The sequence below is a fragment of the Mobula hypostoma genome, chromosome 3, assembly GCF_963921235.1.
Source record: "Mobula hypostoma chromosome 3, sMobHyp1.1, whole genome shotgun sequence".
Taxonomy (NCBI): domain Eukaryota; kingdom Metazoa; phylum Chordata; class Chondrichthyes; order Myliobatiformes; family Myliobatidae; genus Mobula; species Mobula hypostoma.
The window spans coordinates 204,552,331-204,569,881 of record NC_086099.1 but is presented as its reverse complement, the minus strand read 5'-3'; the positions used below and the strand labels follow the sequence as shown (position 1 = coordinate 204,569,881).

The window sequence follows — 17,551 nt, the reverse complement described above, 5'->3', positions numbered from 1 at the left end:
CATCACTGGCCTTCAAACTCAGAGGCTTAGAATCCAGCCTGATCTCCAACTCCCCCACATCCCTATACCTAAACCGTAACCTGACCCCCTAACTCTCCTCTCTGTCCCCAAATCCATTCCTACCAACTTAAAAAACAAGTAAGCCTGAGCCACAAACTCGATGGAGACCACAGCTCGGCAGCAATGTGACCAGAATTTTTATATGGAGGATCAATATTCTTTTAGCAGTAGAGAGCAAGTCTAACTGGCTAAAGCAAAGAAAGTAATAATACAGGAAGGCTTGGTTTACTGTCTGCTCCTTCTCAGATTAAAGAAAAACTAATGTTTTTATCAAACATCTAAAAATGCTGCAACTCCAAGTACTGACTCTATTTTCTTTTGAGGAATGCAATGATCTTCCTGGGTGACTTTCTAGCTTAAAACAGTACATTTGCATTCCACATTTCTCATAATCCAAGGAAAACATCTGCTCCAGTGGAAGTAATGATGGTCTTGAACTGGTACTCATCTCTGCAATCATCTTGTAGAGTCTCCAATTACCTGTCTCGACAGCTTCTATGTTCTTTTGTAAAAAATGGCCTGGAGTTTGTAACAATACTTGAAACAATGGTTTGCACAAATACAGTATATCACTACTTTAAAACAAAATGGGCTGAACCACCAAAGGGATATTGATGAAAAGCTAAGAGCTTTGGGAAGGGCTCCAGGGGTCCCCAACCTGGGGCCTACATACCCTTCAGTTACTGGTGGGGCGCATGGCATAAAAAAGGTTGGTAACCTCTGGTTTCAACTGACAAGATATTTAAAGCAGCACATCAATATATACAGACTGAGTTCTTCCAGCAGGTTGTTTATAACACTGAATGCATAAGCCCATGAATTCAAACTATTGCACTGTCAGACATAAGCATGAAAATGTAATTATGAATCCACGCATAGACTAAGATTGAAGCATTTTGTGCAGCTATAGTCTTACGACAGGGTATACAAGAGTGAAGCAGGTGTTGCTTCGCAGTTTGAGAATGGTTGCCCTCTATAAAGAACCTTCTGATATCAGTTCTGTTTTTTTTCAGAGTGAAAATGCCCAACTAGGGCGTTCAACCTGATAACTTGGAGGTAAAGATAGTATGTTACTATCAAGGACTTTGCAACTAATTTTGTCCATATTATTTACTATTTGCATAATTTGTCATCGATCATCAGGGACCCCCACCACCCAGGACATGGTCTCTTCTTGCTGCTGCTGTCAGGAAGGTGGTACAAGAGCCTCAGGACTCACACCACCAGGTTATTACCCCTCAACCATCAAGCTCTTGAACTAGAGGGTCAACTTCACTTGCCCCATCACTGAAATCCACAACCTATGGATTCACTTTCACTGACTCTTTATCTCATTTTCTTGATATTTATTAATTATTATTGTTTCTTCTTTGGTATTTGCAGAGTTTAATGTCGTCTGCACTCTGGTTGAACACCCTAGTTAGGTGGTCTTTCATTGATTCTGTTATAGTTATTATTCTATAGATTTGTTAAGTCCACAAGAAAATGAATCTCAAGGCAGTATATGCTGACAAACATAGAAACATAGAAAACCTACAGCACAATACACGCCCTTCAACCCACAGAGTTGTGCCGAACATGTCCCGACCTTGAACATGTCCCTACCTTAGAAATTACTAGGCCTACCTATTGTCCTGTATTTTACTAAGCTCCATGTACCTATCCAGGAGTCTCTTAAAAGGCCCTATCATATCCGCCTCCACCACCGTTGCCGGCAGCCCATTCCATGCACTCACCACTCTCTGTATAAAAACTTACCCCTGACATCTCCTCTGTACCTACTCCCCAGCACCTTAAACCTGTGCCCTCTTGTGGCAACCATTTCAGCCCTGGGAAAAAGCCTCTGACTATCCACATGATCAATGCCTCTCATCATCTTATACACCTCTGTCAGGTCACTTCCCATCCTCCGTCGCTCCAAGGAGAAAAGGCCGAGTTCACTCAACCTATTCTCATAAGGCATGCTCCCCAATCCAGGCAACATCCTTGGAAATCTCCTCTGCACCCTTTCTATGGCTTCCACATCCTTCCTGTAGTGAGGCAACCAGAACTGAACACAGTACTTCAAGTGTGGTCTGACAAGGGTCCTATATAGCTGCAACATTACCTCTCGGCTCCTAAATTCAATTCCATGACTGATGAAGGCCAATAAACCGTATGCCTTCTTAACCACAGAGTCAACCTATGCAGCTGCTTTGAGTGTCCTATGGACTCGGACCCCAAGATCCCTCTGATCCTCCACACTGCCAAGAGTCTTACCATTAATACTATATTGCCATCATATTTGACCTACCAGAATGAACCACCTGACACTTATCTGGGTTGAAATCCAACTGCCACTTCTCAGTCCAGTTTTGCATCCTATCAATGTCCCGTTGTAACCTCTGACAGCCCTCCACACTATCCACAACTCAAACCTTTGTGTCATCAGCAAATTTACTAACCCATCCCTCCATTTCCTCATCCAGCTCATTTATAAAAATCACGAAGATGAAGGGTCCCAGAACAGATCCCTGAGGTACACCACTGGTGACCGACCTCCATGCAGAATATGACCCGTCTACAACCACTCTTTGCAGTTTGTGGGCAAGCCTGTTCTGGATCCACAAAGCAATGTCCCCTTGGATCCCATGCCTCCTTACTTTCTCAATAAGCCTTGCATGGGGTACCTTATCAATTGCCTTGCTGAAATCCATATACACCTCATCTACTGCTCTTCCTGCATCAATGTGTTTAGTCACATCCTCAAAAAATTCAATCAGGCTCGTAAGATACGACCTGCCTTTGACAAAGCCATGCTGACTACTCCTAATCATATTATGCCTCTCTAAATGTTCATAAATCCTGCCTCTCAGAATCTTCTCCATCAACTTACCAACCACTGAGGTAAGACTCACTGGTCTATAATCTCCTGGGCAAATATGTACATTGCTAATAAATTTACTTTGAACTTTTAACATTAGCTTGTGAGTCAGCTGTTCAATTGACTCCAAGTAGGAGCATGAGTGGTGAGAAGGGCAGGAGGGAGATGCGTGAGGTACATCATGAGTCGAAGCAGGCTCAGCCTTATGCCCTGGATCTGCACCAAGTGAAAACCTTGGTTAAGGTGGATCAACTCACGGAGGTTCTAAGGAATGACACAGAACAGAGGGACACAACGATAAACAATGATAAGCAAGGATAAGACACTGAGCTAGTCAGGGACATCAGTGGGAAAGCAGTAGGTTGGGTGCGTACTGAGGGTGGGTAATTTACGGATCATCTGGATGGAAGGAAGTGATAAATTAGCCTGCCATGGATATTGATTCAGGATGCTTTGACTATAAGGTGAGGCATTAATTGTGTGGATAGCCAGAAGCTTTTTCCCAGGGCTGAAGTGGCTAACACAAGGGGGCATAGTTTTAAAGTGCTTGGAAGTAGGTACAAGGGAGGTAGTTTTTCACACAGAGAGTGGTGGGTGCATGGAATACACTGCCAGTGAAGGTGGTAGAGGCAGATACATTACGATATTTTAAGAGACTCTTAGCTAGGTACATGAAGCTTAGAAAAACAGGAGGCTATGCAGTAGAGAAATTCTAGGCAGATTCTAGAGTAGGTTTGGCACAACATTGTGGGCCAAAGGGCCTGTAATGTGCTGTAGATTTCTATGTTTCTATGCTCTGCTGTTACAACGGCCATAAAAAGACCTTCATGAAGCCGACAGCCCTACGTGCTTCGGAAGGAGGGAGGCTGGTCTACTGAACAAACAAGCTGTGAATGTGCATATATTATGGAATCAGGAGACAGAGACAGGAATACTCGGTGATATTCATTGCAGACCTAAAGAGAATGATTCCTGTACAATCACAATGCCATTCAGTGTATAATCATAAATATGAAAGTAGATACTGTAGCAGAGTTGTTCTGTGTTCAAATGAGGCACATAGTTGTAGTAGTTTTGCCTCTTCCTACTGATGAACCCAAGACGGTGTTCTGACACTCTTGAGATGCACTGTTGAAGGTCTGGAAGGGAAAACTGGATCCAGTTACCTGCCATAGCTTCAGACGGTGTCTGTGCACTTGTGATCCTTGGGCAGGTATGAATTGATCATTCAGAACTCTGTTTTGAAATTAACATGTACTTCAGGATTGAGGGGGATCTAAAAACCAATCACAAGAAGACTACTGATTGGTAACCAGGGACAGGGGTGGTGGGGGTTGGAAGGTACCAAGGGGGCTATACCTGGCAGATGGGATCTACAGCCTGCTGCAAAAGCCCATACCAACCAGTTACTTCAGTGAAAGTATCTATGGAAGAAAAAAAATGATTGTGTTTTTGCAAGCAGCATTTCACCTAGTGTAAAGAGCAGTTTGGGATATAGTACTGACAGCTACTAAGAATCCTGCAGCTTTTCCCAGTTAGTGCTGTACATGCTCATGTCTATCCTCTACTATGTGAAAGCAGAAAATGAGCCTTTGAATCTTGTTGTGATGTTTGTGCTATTTATAAGAGTGAGCCACCCCTTACACTTCCTCAATGGCTATATAATTGTCTTCTCAAGATCAGATTCAATTTGTCTCTGAAATATTCTACTTATTTCCATGCACTGTTTTAATATACCTCTTTTGCTGTTTAGCTTAAATCGTTGACCTTGAGTCACTCTTGCCAGTGAACAGATAATCACTTCATTTATTCTATGAAAACTTTTGAACACCTCTTGAAATTTCCTCTTCACCTTTTCTGCCCCAAAGAAAACAATCCCAATTTTTTTAGTCTCCCCATGTAACTGGAGTTTCTCATTAATAACCTGCAGAATTTTACACAAGTAACATTAGATTCACTGCACTATGTTCAATTTAGTCCCTCCTCAGAAAAGAGAAGATATTAAACTGGCATCTCTTCAGTCCCCACACATAAGTTGTACACTGCCCTCCTGAAGGACATCTTTGACATAGCTGGTCCCAGCATCCTCTCTATTATCAATAGCTCCCTGGCCACTGGGACCTTCCAACCTGCTTCAAGTGTGCCGTGGTCCAGCCCCTCCTGAAAAAACCCAACTTAAACCCTACCTTACCTATTAACTACAGACCTATTTCTAAACTTCCATTCCTGTCAAAGGTTCTCGAAAAGGTTATTCTTAGTCAATTGCTGCCCTACCTACACCAAAACAACACCTTGGAAAGATTTCAGTCAGGTTTTAAGGCTTGTCATAGCACAGAGTCTGCCCTGTTGAAAGTGTACAATGATCTCCTCCTCTCTACCGACTCAGGTGACTCTGCCGTCCTAATTCTTCTTGACCTCAGCACAGCATTCGATACTGTGGATCATGCCATTTTAATAGACCATCTCCAGTACGGGGTTGGTGTTGATGGCACTGCCTTGAACTGATTCACATCCTACCTCAAAAATAGAAGCTTCTCCATCAACATTGGCAAATTTTCCTCTTCTCCAGCTAGTTTCTCCTGCGGGGTCCCACAAGGTTCCATCCTAGGTCCCATTCTTTTCTCTATATACATGCTTCCCCTCGGCCAAATCATTCAAAAACACGACATTCCCTTCCATTGTTATGCAGACAACACACAGCTTTATCTCCCCTTGAAACTAAACGACCAGTCAAATCTAGTCAGCCTCATGAACTGCCTTGAGGACCTAAAGTGTTGGATGGCACAAAACTTCTTACAGCTGAATGAAGGCAAGTCTGAAGTTGTCCTATTTGGCCCCCCTGACTCCATCAAAGTGATTACCGACAGTCTTGGAAACTTGTCCACTCTTGTCAAACCCCATGTCAAAAAACCTTGGTGTGATATTTGATTCCGCCTTTAAGTTTGACAAGCAAGTTAATGCAGTAGTAAAAGCCAGTTTTTTCCAGCTTCGTACTATTGGCAAAACCAAGCCGTTTCTCTCTTTCAACGAACTCAAGAAAGTCATCCACGCCCTTATATCCTCCCGCTTGGACTATTGAAATTTGTGATTTTAGCTACCTCTTATGGTTTGTACAGCACTTTGGTCAACATGGGTTATTTTTAAATGTGCTTTATAAATAAATTTGATTTGACTTGACTTGACCTGAGAATCAACCAAAACTTGCTCTGAATCAATGCCATCTTCTTCCTGTATGACTTCTTCATCCATTAAGTTTGAGTTCTGCGATTCTGCCTGAGAGCTACACTCAATGGCCACTTTATTAAGTAACTCTGCTGCTGTAGCAGATGTTACAAATGCCTGAGGCTAGAACTAAGGGGCCAACAGTACAAGACAGAAGAACAACCTTGGAGGAAATTCTCCACCTGGTGTATGTGGAACTCCCTACAACAAGGTGCTGAGGTAAAAAGCCCAGATATACCCTCAGTGACCAATTTATTTGGTACAGGAGTGGAATCTGCCATGGTCTACTGTTGTAACCCATCCACTACAAGGTTTGATGTGTTGTACGCACAGAGATGTTCTTCTCCACACCACTGTTGTAACGTGTGGTTATTTGAATTACTGTCACCTTGAACCAGTCTGGCCATTCTCCTCTGATCTCTCTCATTAATGAGGCATTTTCACCTACAGAGCTTCCGCTCACGGGATAATTTTTGTTTCTCGCACTATTCTCTGTAAACTGCGGTCCGTAAAAATCCCAGGAGATCAGCAGTTTCTGAGACACTGAAACCACCCCCATCTGGACCCAACGATCATTCCACGGTCCATCGCATTTCTTCCCCATTCTGTTGCTTGGTCTGAACAATAACTGAACCTCTTGACCATGTCTGCAAGCTTTGAGGCATTGAGTTGCTGCCACGTGATTGGCTGATTAGATATCTGTATTAACGAGCAGGCGTACAGGTGTACCTAATAAAGTGGCCACTGACGAGAATAGAATCTCCAGTCCACTGGGCATTAATACTCTGGCAAGGACAGTAGGGTCGGTGTCAGAGCTTCATTTGTTCTTCAATTTTAAAATGTGAACACATGATGATACAGCTTTTCACTATAAGAGATATTCTACTTTCCAAGCAGCTTCTGCTGGCAAGATACTTCCTTCCACCAGAAACGGACAAAAAAAACGACTAAAAATACAATATATGAAGCCTCAATCTGCTGAGAGAACTCAGTGAGCTAAATAGCATCTGCAGGAGGAAAGGGATTGGTTATGTTTTGGGACAGGACGTCTCGGCAGATTGCTTGTTGCTGGAGATTCCAGCACCTGCAGTCTCTTGTGCCTTTATTGGTCTTGTTTCAGGACCCTGACCTGACACATCGACAATTCTCTTTCCCCAACAGATGACGCTCGACCTCCACTGTGTTCCTTCACCATATTGTTCATTGCTCCCGATTCCAGCATCTGCAGTTTCTTGCAGGCTGGGTGCTTAACCCCCTGCTCTATTCACTTTATACTGTGTGACTAAGCACAGCTCCAACGCCATTTTCAAGTTTGCTGATGACATCACTGTTGTAGCTGAATCTAAGGTGGTGAAAAATCAGCAGATAGGAAGGAGGTTGAAAATCTGGCTGAGTGGTGCCATAACAGCCACCTCTAACTCAATATCAGCAAGACCGAAGAGCTGATTATTGACGTCAGGAGGAGGAAACCAGAGGTCCACGAGCCAGTCCTCATTGGAGGATCTGAGGAGGAGAGGGTCAGCAACTTTAAATTCCTCGGTGTTATCATTTGCAAGGATTTGTCCTCGGTCCACACAAAACAATAAAGGTCAAGCCTTAGAGGCCCCAGAACTGAGTCTACAGTCACGGGCCGCTGAGTAAAGTCAGTCAAGAAGCCAATGGCCACTGGTCAGTTTGGTGCTGTGTCGATGGTTGTGGTCACTGAGTCAGTCAGTTCGGTGTTGTGTCAATGGTGAATGGTCACTCAGTCAGTCAGTTCGGTGCTGTGTCGATGGTGAATGGTCAGTCAGTCAGTCAGTTCGGTGCTGTGTCGATGGTTACGGTCACTGAGTCAGTCAGTTCGGTGCTGTGTCGATGGTTGTGGTCACCGAGTCAGTCAGTTTGGTGCTGTGTCGATAGTTACGGTCACTGAGTCAGTCAGTTCGGTGCTGTGTCGATGGTTACGGTCACCGAGTCAGTCAGTTCGGTGCTGTGTCGATGGTGAATGGTCAGTCAGTCAGTTCGGTGCTGTGTCGATGGTTACGGTCACTGAGTCAGTCAGTTCAGTGTTGTGTCGATGGTGAATGGTCAGTCAGTCAGTCAGTTTGGTGCTGTGTCGATGGTTACGGTCACTGAGTCAGTCAGTTTGGTGCTGTGTCGATGGTTACGGTCACTGAGTCAGTCAGTTCAGTGCTGTGTCGATGGTTACGGTCACTAAGTCAGTCAGTTTGGTGCTGTGTCGATGGTTATGGTCACCGAGTCAGACAGTTTGGTGCTGTGTCGATGGTGAATGGTCAGTCAGTCAGTCAGTTCGGTGCTGTGTCGATGGTTACTGTCACTGAGTCAGTCAGTTCAGTGTTGTGTCGATGGTGAATGGTCAGTCAGTCAGTCAGTTCGGTGCTGTGTCGATGGTTGTGGTCACCGAGTCAGTCAGTTTGGTGCTGTATCAATGGTTATGGTCACCGAGTCAGACAGTTTGGTGCTGTGTCGATGGTTACGGTCACTGAGTCAGTCAGTTCAGTGCTGTGTCGATGGTGAATAGTCAGTCAGTCAGTTTGGTGCTGTGTCGATGGTTACGGTCACTGAGTCAGTCAGTTTGGTGCTGTGTCGATGGTTACTGTCACTGAGTCAGTCAGTTCAGTGCTGTGTCGATGGTGAATGGTCAGTCAGTTCGGTGCTGTGTCGATGGTTACGGTCACTGAGTCAGTCAGTTTGGTGCTGTGTCGATGGCCGCAGACCTCGTTCAAATTGCAAAAATAGTAACTGTGTTCAGCACTGAGGATATTAAACGTCAAACTGCAGCCGAAAGTGAGTCCACAGCCATGAGCCTCCGAGGCGATTGATCCTTGCAGTGTGATTAAGATTGAAGACTAGCTTTATCTGTCGCACGTACATTGAAACATCAAAACACAGAAACATACAGTGAAATGCGTCAATGATAAACAGAACCTGCGGATGAGCTGACGGCAGTCCGCTGGTGTCACGGTGCTTCTGGCACCAACATGGCGTGCCCACAACTTACTAACTCTAACCCATTCATCTTATATGTGGGACGAAACCCACCCTCACATGTAGAGGATTCCTTACACAGTGGAGGCAATTAAACTCTGACTTTACAGCTGGTGCTGAGATACGTTACGCTAACCACCACACAGTACGATGCTGCTCACTGACTCACTGACCGAATATGTCGATCTGTGGTTTTGAGCCCAGTGTTCTAGTATTCATGTCCCTTGGATCAAATTCTGTAAGTGACTGTCTGTTGAGCCCCATTGCGTATTTATGGACATTTACCCCTCATCAATCTGCTGCAGGAACTCAGTGAGTTAAGCACCCTCTGTGGGAGGCTGAGGGGTATAGGTACTGTGAGTGTTTTGAGTCAAAATCAGGAACAGAGTGGAGCGGCAGATGGCCATTGTGAACTGAGCACCGGCGTTCTGCAAAAAGGTCGCTGAGTCTGCGTTTGGTATCCTCGATCTAGCGCAGCTATATCAGAAGCAGCAAGTAGACTAGAAGAGGTTGAAGGAGATGGATGTGAACCTTTGTCCCATCTAGAAGGTCTGTTTAGCTCCTTGCATGGTGATGAAGGAGGTGTAAGGATTGGAAGGGCAGGGGAAAGTGCCAGAGGTCAGGAAGCGAAGGGTGCAGAGGAATGAACCGACCAGGGTCTCGTGTGGAGACTGGTCCCTGCAGAAGGCGCAAAGGAGTGAGAAGGAGGAAGGAGAAGATGTGGCTCACGCAGGGATCGGAATGCAGCTGGCGGAATAACGGCGGAAGATATACTGGACGCGGAGGCTCATGGGGTGAAAGGTGAGAACTTTGGAAAATCTAACACTGTTCTGTGAGGGAGGAAGTGGAGTGAGAGCAGAACTACAAGAAACAGAGGAGAAGACCGTGGGGCTAGGCAGGGGAAGTACACAGAATGCATTCAAGTATGTTTCATTATCAAAAGTAAGCAGCATTGAAAAAGCACGAAGATGACAGATCTTCAATAACAGTCCGTAAACATACACAGCAATTAAATATGGTTCCTGCCAAGGAGTAACACTTACCACATGTGACAGCTAAAAGGGTTCTATGTTACACTTAAAAATAAATTCTTGAAACCATCTTACATTAAATTAGTTAATAATGCATTTGTAACATCACCATGCCTGTGGGACATCAGCAATATGTGGATAACAGATGGTGTGTAGTTGTGGGTCCAATCTTTTATAGATCAGTTACTTAGCAAGTGGGAGATTCATTACTTTCACAAAATAACAATGGAATGCAGTAATAATATTGCAAAACAAAAGACCAACAGCACAATAGGCATTATCTTTCTCTGCTTGCGCAGCAAGGGACTTTCTGTTGTCATTCCCCTTAAATAAACTCCATAAATTCAAGTAAACTAATGCCTGCCACAAATGAGAAAAAATGCTCAGGGAACACACAAAATGCTGGAGGAACTCAGCAGGTCAGGCAGCATCGATGGAAATGAATAAACAGTCGACGTTTCGAGCCGAGACCCTTCCTCAGGACTGGAAAGGAAGGAGGAAGGCACTAGGGAATGAAGGCGCTGATTTTGATTGCTTCAACTTGGAACTAAGACAACGTACAAAAGTAAAGCCTGTGGACCCTCAGAATCTATGTTTCATTATCTCCGGAGTCAATATTGTGATTCATACCACTTCACTTGCAAGGTGTTATTTTCTTTCCAGCATTAATCAGTCATGGAAAAATCTTGACAAGTCTTCTTGATCACCTCTAACGCTCTCCCATTATCTGTCAACGTTGCATAATTCACAGGCTAATGTCCTTGGCCACCCTGAAACGCCCACTCCTTTCAGTTAATTAGGGTGTCAGACAGTCAAGATCGTGATGAGCACAGAAAAAAAAGTTCTCTTTAGCTAAAATGATGCACAAAAATAAAAGAGGTTCTCCGCACACTCACTTCACTCCTTGGCCCATAACAGGAGTATGTATTCATGTAATTAATTACTCTGTAACTTTTGTTTGAAGGTGCATTGGAATAGATGAATTCATTGTTATATACAACAAGATACAATGGAATTCCTTGCTTGGCAAGCTGGCCTTCATAACAAGGGGAATTGAGTATAGGAGCAAAGAGGTCCTTCTGCAGCTGTACTGGGCCCTGGTGAGACCACACCTGCAGTACTGTGTGCAGTTTTGGTCTCCAAATTTGAGGAAGGACATTCTTGCTATTGAGGGAGTGCAGCGTAGGTTCACAAGGTTAATTCCCGGGATGGCGGGACTGTCACATGTTGAAAGATTGGACTGACTGGGGTTGTATACATTGGAATTTAGAAGGGTGAGAGGGGATCTGATTGAAACATATAAGATTATTAAGGGATCGGACACGCTGGAGGCAGGAAGCATGTTCCCGCTGATGGGTGAGTCCAGAACCAGAGGCCACAGTTTAAGAATAAGGGGTAGGCCATTTAGTTGAGGAAAAACTTTTTCACCCAGAGAGTGGTGGATATGTGGAATGCTCTGGCCCAGAAGGCAGTGGAGGCCAAGTCTCTGGATGCTTTCAAGAAAGAGATGGACAGGGCTCTTAAAGATAGCAGAATCACAGGTTATGGGGATAAGGCAGGAACTGGATACTGATTGTGGATGATCAGCCATGATCACAGTGAATGGCGGTGCTGGCTCGAAGGGCCGAATGGCCTACTCCTGCACCTATTGTCTATTGTCTATTGTGTGAAGCTCACGATGTCAGAGGAGAATGGCCAGACTGGTTCAAGCTGACAGGAAGCAACTCAAGTAACCACATTTACCGCAGTGGGGTATAGTTGAGCATCTCTGAACACGCAACACGTCAAACCTTGAAGTGGATGGGCTACAACAGCAGACCACACCAGCTCCCACTCTCATGGCCACTTTATCAGGCATGCTCCTACACCTAACAAAGAGACCACTGTGTTTAGCTCTATGGTAAATAAACAGGACTATCCACAAATACTTTGGATGTCATTTCATATGGGGTAGTGGAGGTACAATTTGTCCATCTGTGCTGATCACCCCATCCTTGACTAAGCTGTTCCACCGTGAACATGATCTGTTATGAGTCAACATGATGCTTTCAGATCAGGTCATGCATAGCACATACCTCCACCGCTGGGGTACAGGGGCTAGCGACCCTTGTGCCTGTTCTATGTCTATCGCTGGGCAGCAGTGAACCATCTGATTGGCCTGTCAGAGTTCTCTTTGGGAACTAGTTGACTTGATCAGCATTTCTGATCTGGCTAGTGTTCACAATTGCACTTAATAATAAAAAAAACAGGTGTCAAGCCTTCATTTCTTCTTCTCTCCCTTTAGCACAGTTTTAAGTTCACTTTGTGCCGATGACACCAAGATTGGGTTGCAGTGGACAGTGAGGAAGACTATCAAAGCTTCTAGCGGGATCCAAACAAGCTGAAAAAACGGGTTGCAAAATGTCAGATGGAATTTAATGCAGATAGTGTGAGGTGTTGCACTTTGGGAGAACCAGCCAGGGCAGGTCTTGCACAGTGAGTGGTAGGGCACTTAGGTGTGCGGTAGAACAAAGGGATCTGGGAATCCAGGTCCATAATCCATTGAAAGTGGCATCACAGGTAGCTGGGATCATAAAGAAGGCTTTTGGCACCTTGGCCTTCATAAATCAAAGTATTGAATACAGGACACGAGGAAATCTGCAGATGCTGGAAATTCAAGCAACAAAACACAAAAAGTGCTGGTGGAATGCAGCAGGACAGGCAGCGTCTATAGGAAGAGGTAGAGTCAACGTTTCGGGCCGGGATCCAGTTAGTCCTGACGAAGGGTCCCGGCCCGAAACACCGACTGTACCTCTTCCTTTTCTTTCTTTTTAAATCTTTTTATTGAATAAGTATACAAAAAGGTAAGCCATATAGACACTAATACACTGTTAGAATATAATAAAATTACAGAAGATATTAATGCAAAAAAAAATACTACAATGTAATTTAAACATAACATACCAAGATAACATAATAGTATACTAATTTTATATATATATCAATAGAGAAAAGGAAACCCACCCCCCAAAAAAACCCCACCGTGCAACTAACTAAAAGCAAAGCAAAGCAATGGGCTAACTAGAAACCAAACAGAGTTAAACTTAAAATCACGTCCTCAATCCCGACCTCCATTAAAAACAGTAAAAAAAACAAGAAGGATATATATTACATTAAATGAAAATATTGAATAAAAGATCTCCAAGTCTGTTCAAATTTAACTGAGGAGTCATAAAGATTGCTTCTAATTTTCTCCAGATTCAAGCATAATATCGTCTGAGAAAACCGAAAAAAGGTAGTTGGAGCATTAAGCTCTTTCCAATGTTGTAAGATACATCTTTTCGCCATTAAAGTAAGAAATGCAATCATTCTACAGGCTGAAGGGGAGAGATTACTGGAAATTTTAGGTAGTCCAAAAATAGCAGTAATAGGGTGAGGAGAGATATCTATATTCAATACCTTGGAGATAATATTAAAAATGTCTCTCCAAAAAGTTTCCAAAGTAGGGCAAGACCAAAACATGAGTTAAAGAGGCTATCTGCCCTGGACACCTATCACAAAAAGGATTAATATGAGAATAAAAGCGCGCTAACTTATCTTTGGACATATGAGCTCTATGAACAACTTTAAACTGAATTAGGGAATGTTTAGTACAGATAGAGGAAGTATTGACTAATTGTAAAATCTGCCCCAGTCATCCACGGAAATGGTAAACCCCAATTCCTGTTCCCAATCTACCCTAATCTTATCAAATGGAGCTTTCCTAAGTTTCATAATAATATTATAAATCATAGCCGATGCACCTTTCTGACATGGATTAAGGTTGATTATAGTATCTAAAATGTATGTAGGAGGAAGCATTGGAAAGGAAGAAAGTATAGTACTTAAGAAATTTCTAACTTGTTGATATCTAAAAAAATGTATTCTTGATAAGTTATATTTATTAGATAATTGTTCAAAAGACATAAGGGAACCATCTAAAAATAAATCCAAAAACCGTGAAATACCCTTAGTCTTCCAAATTTGAAAAGCACAATCCGTAAAGGAGGGAGGAAAAAATGTTACCTAAAATAGGAATCGCTAACCCAAATTGATTAAGATCAAAAAATTTTCTGAATTGAAACCAAATACGTAAGGTATATTTAACTATCGGGTTAGACACAGTACCTCTTCCTATAGATGCTGCCTGGCCTGCTGCGTTCCACCAGCATTTTTTTGTGTGTGTTTATTGAATACAGGAGTTGGGATGTTATATTGAAGTTGTACAAGATGTCGGTGAGGCCCAAAACTTGAAGTATTGTGTGCAGATTTTGTCACCTACTTACAGGAAAAATGTAAATAAGGTTGAAAGAGTACAGAGAAAATTTACAAGGATATTGTTGGACCTGGAGGACCTTAGTTACAAGGAAAGATTGAATGGGTTAGGACTTTATTCTCTAGAAAGTAGAAAACTGAGGAAAAGATTTGATAGAGGTATACAAAATTATAAGAAGCATAGATAGGGTCTATGCATGGGGCTTTTCCCACTGCGGTTGGGTGGGACTACAACCAAAGGCCATGGGTCAAGGGTGAAAAGTCAAATGTCTAAGGGGAAACTTCCTCACTCAGAGAGTGTCGAGAGTGTGGAAAGAGCTGCAAGTGATGGATGTAAGTTCAATTTCAACGTTCAAGAGAAGTTTGGATGGTTACATGGGGTATGGAGGGCTATTGTCCAGGTGCAGGTCGGTAGGACTAGGCAATTTAAATGGTTCGGCATGGACTGGATGGGTAAAGAGCCTGTCTCTGTGCTGCAGTTTCCTATACTATGATACTAAAGATACTAATTTAATGCAACACAACCGTAGTCATATTTCAAGCCAATAAACTGACAGCACACACTACATCAGTATTTTTTCATCTTGTACACAATTCAAATTTATCCAAGACAGTGTTCTTTCCATTAAAATTGACTGATCTGTGTTTCATGATTTTTACATTTTTGCTTTCGATTTCCAGCAGCTACAGATTCTTTTATTGAAAATTTTATCAAGCTGGGTTACTCTTAGGCACGGCACTGGGACAAATTCATTCCATGTATTTTAACTGGAGGGGAAGAAAAACAACCTCAGAATAAAGAAAAATAACTTTTGGGACGGATGATAAACTTGTCTGGTCTGAACTGGTCTGAACTCAGCATGTTGGCCCTTTCTTGTTTCAACTTGTGGAAAGCTGTAACTTTTTCGCTTATTTTTCGCATTTGTATTCCACACTTTAACAATTTCTCCTTCCCTGCCATCATCCTGATTTCACGCCTTGCTGATTTTCATACATCTTCCATCAACTGTCATTACTTCTAGGCTTTCAGCAGAATCTCTAAGGGTACACTCTGATGAATCATCTATTCCTCCTTTCCTCTCAGCTCCCCAACTACCACCCCCATCTCTTTGTTCAATTTAATAGATGTGTCATTTTTCAACTCTTAACTCTGACAACAGGCCACACTCAAAATATTAAGCAGACTCTCCATTTGCAGATATTCTTTTTACTGTTCACATTAGTAAAACTTACATATTTACTTAGAAAACATAAAAAAAGACAATGATGATGGTAAAAAAGTGTCTTTAGGCCAGATTTGTTCCCGAGGTTAATTCCCGGGATGGCGGGGCTGTCAAATGTTGAAATTGGAGCGACTGGGCTTGTATACACTGGAATTTAGAAGGATGAGAGGGGATCTGATTGAAACATATAAGATTAATAAGGGATTGAACACGCTAGAGGCAGGAAACATGTTCCCGATGTTGGGGGAGTCCAGAACCAGAGGCCACAGTTTAAGAATAAGGGGTAGACCATTTATAACGGAGTTTAGGAAAAACTTTTTCACACAGAGGGTAAACACGAGGAATTCTGCAGATGCTGGAAATTCAAGCAACACACATCAAAGTTGCTGGTGAACGTAGCAGGCCAGGCAGCATCTCTAGGAAGAGGTATGGTTGACGTATCGGGCCGAGACCCTTCGTCAGGACTACACCCAGTCCTGACGAAGGGTCTCGGCCCGAAAGGTCGACTGTACCTCTTCCTAGAGATGCTGCCTGACCTGCTGTGTTCACCAGCAACTTTGATATGTGTCACACAGGGGGTTGTGGTTCTGTGGAATGCTCTGCCTCAGAAGGCAGTGGAGGCCAATTCTCTGGATTCTTTCAAGAAAGAGTTAGATAGAGCTCTTAATGATAGCGGAGTGATGGTATATGGGGAGAAGGCAGGAAAAGGGTACTGATTGTGGATGATCAGCCATGATCACAGTGAATGGCGGTGCTGGCTCGAAGGGCTGAATGGCCTACTCCTGCACCTATTGTCTATTGTCTATTAGCTGGCTATGACCTGAGACACAGAGACACAGGGACAATTTAAGGTAATCTCAACCTGTGCTACTGTTATTAAGATTGAAGAATTCATCTTACCTTTCTTGTCAGGGGCACTTCAATTGGAACAGGAACTACCTCTGCCAATAGGCAGCCATAGAAAGCAACCATAAAGGCAGCAGGATCGTTGTTCGGAAAAACAAGGGCTACCTAAAAGCAAACAATAAAGGCAGCTTTAAAGTATTGCAGAAGAGAAAAGACCATAATGCAGAAATCTAAACCCTGGCCTGAAATTATCAAGTGGAATTATCAGTTTTCCCATATAATCTACACATGCATGAATAGGATAAGAATAAGATAATAATAAGATAAGAATAAGATAATAAGAATAAGATAAGAATAAGATAGAATAAGATAAAAAAATATATTAGAGAACATTTGTAAGGTAGAGTCATAGAGTTATACAGCATGGTAACAGGCCCTTTGGAGCAACTTGACCAAGCTAACCAATATGTCCTCTAAGCCAGTAACAATGAATTCTACAAACTATGGACTCAATTTCAAGGACTCTACAAGTCATGTTCTCAGTATTATTTATTTACTTTTTTAAAAATTTGCATTTGTCTTCTTTTTCATGTGGTTTGTCAGTCTTTGTGTGCAGTTTTCTATTGATTCTAATGAATTTCTTTGTTTTCCTGTGAATGCCAGCAATAAAATGAATCTCAGGGTAGTAATTGGCGATATATATGTACTTTGATAATAAATTTACTTTGAACTTTGTTTGGTCCACCTTGAGTGAACATCCCTCTAATCCTTTCCTATCTAATTAACTCTCACATCCTCGAGATATTCAAAAATAGCACAGCTGAAATTAAATTCTTCTGAGTTATTCTGCAGAGCTTAAGGGATATAATCAACGCCTAGATGGCTATTTTTTTAAAGTGCACTGACTGGTCAAAGATATCATGTCCGACATAGGAAAGTAACTCTCAGCTTAGTGCCCAACATTGACCTTTGAATAGAAATGTCCTGATGGGGCAGCAGCTGTGGCCTGTACAAGAGTTGCTCCA

The 17,551-nt window shown here is 42.8% G+C and overlaps 1 protein-coding gene across 4 annotated transcripts in view; it reads right to left on the bottom strand.

Moving 5' to 3' along the window:
- LOC134344498 (disco-interacting protein 2 homolog C) overlaps positions 1–17,551 on the bottom strand; it is a 664,610-nt gene that overhangs the window by 172,362 nt on the left and 474,697 nt on the right. For all 4 annotated transcript variants that reach the window (XM_063044395.1, XM_063044396.1, XM_063044397.1 and 1 more), the window contains one exon: positions 16,581–16,691. In XM_063044395.1, the coding sequence (XP_062900465.1) occupies positions 16,581–16,691 (111 nt within the window). The remainder of the gene's footprint in view (positions 1–16,580; positions 16,692–17,551) is intronic.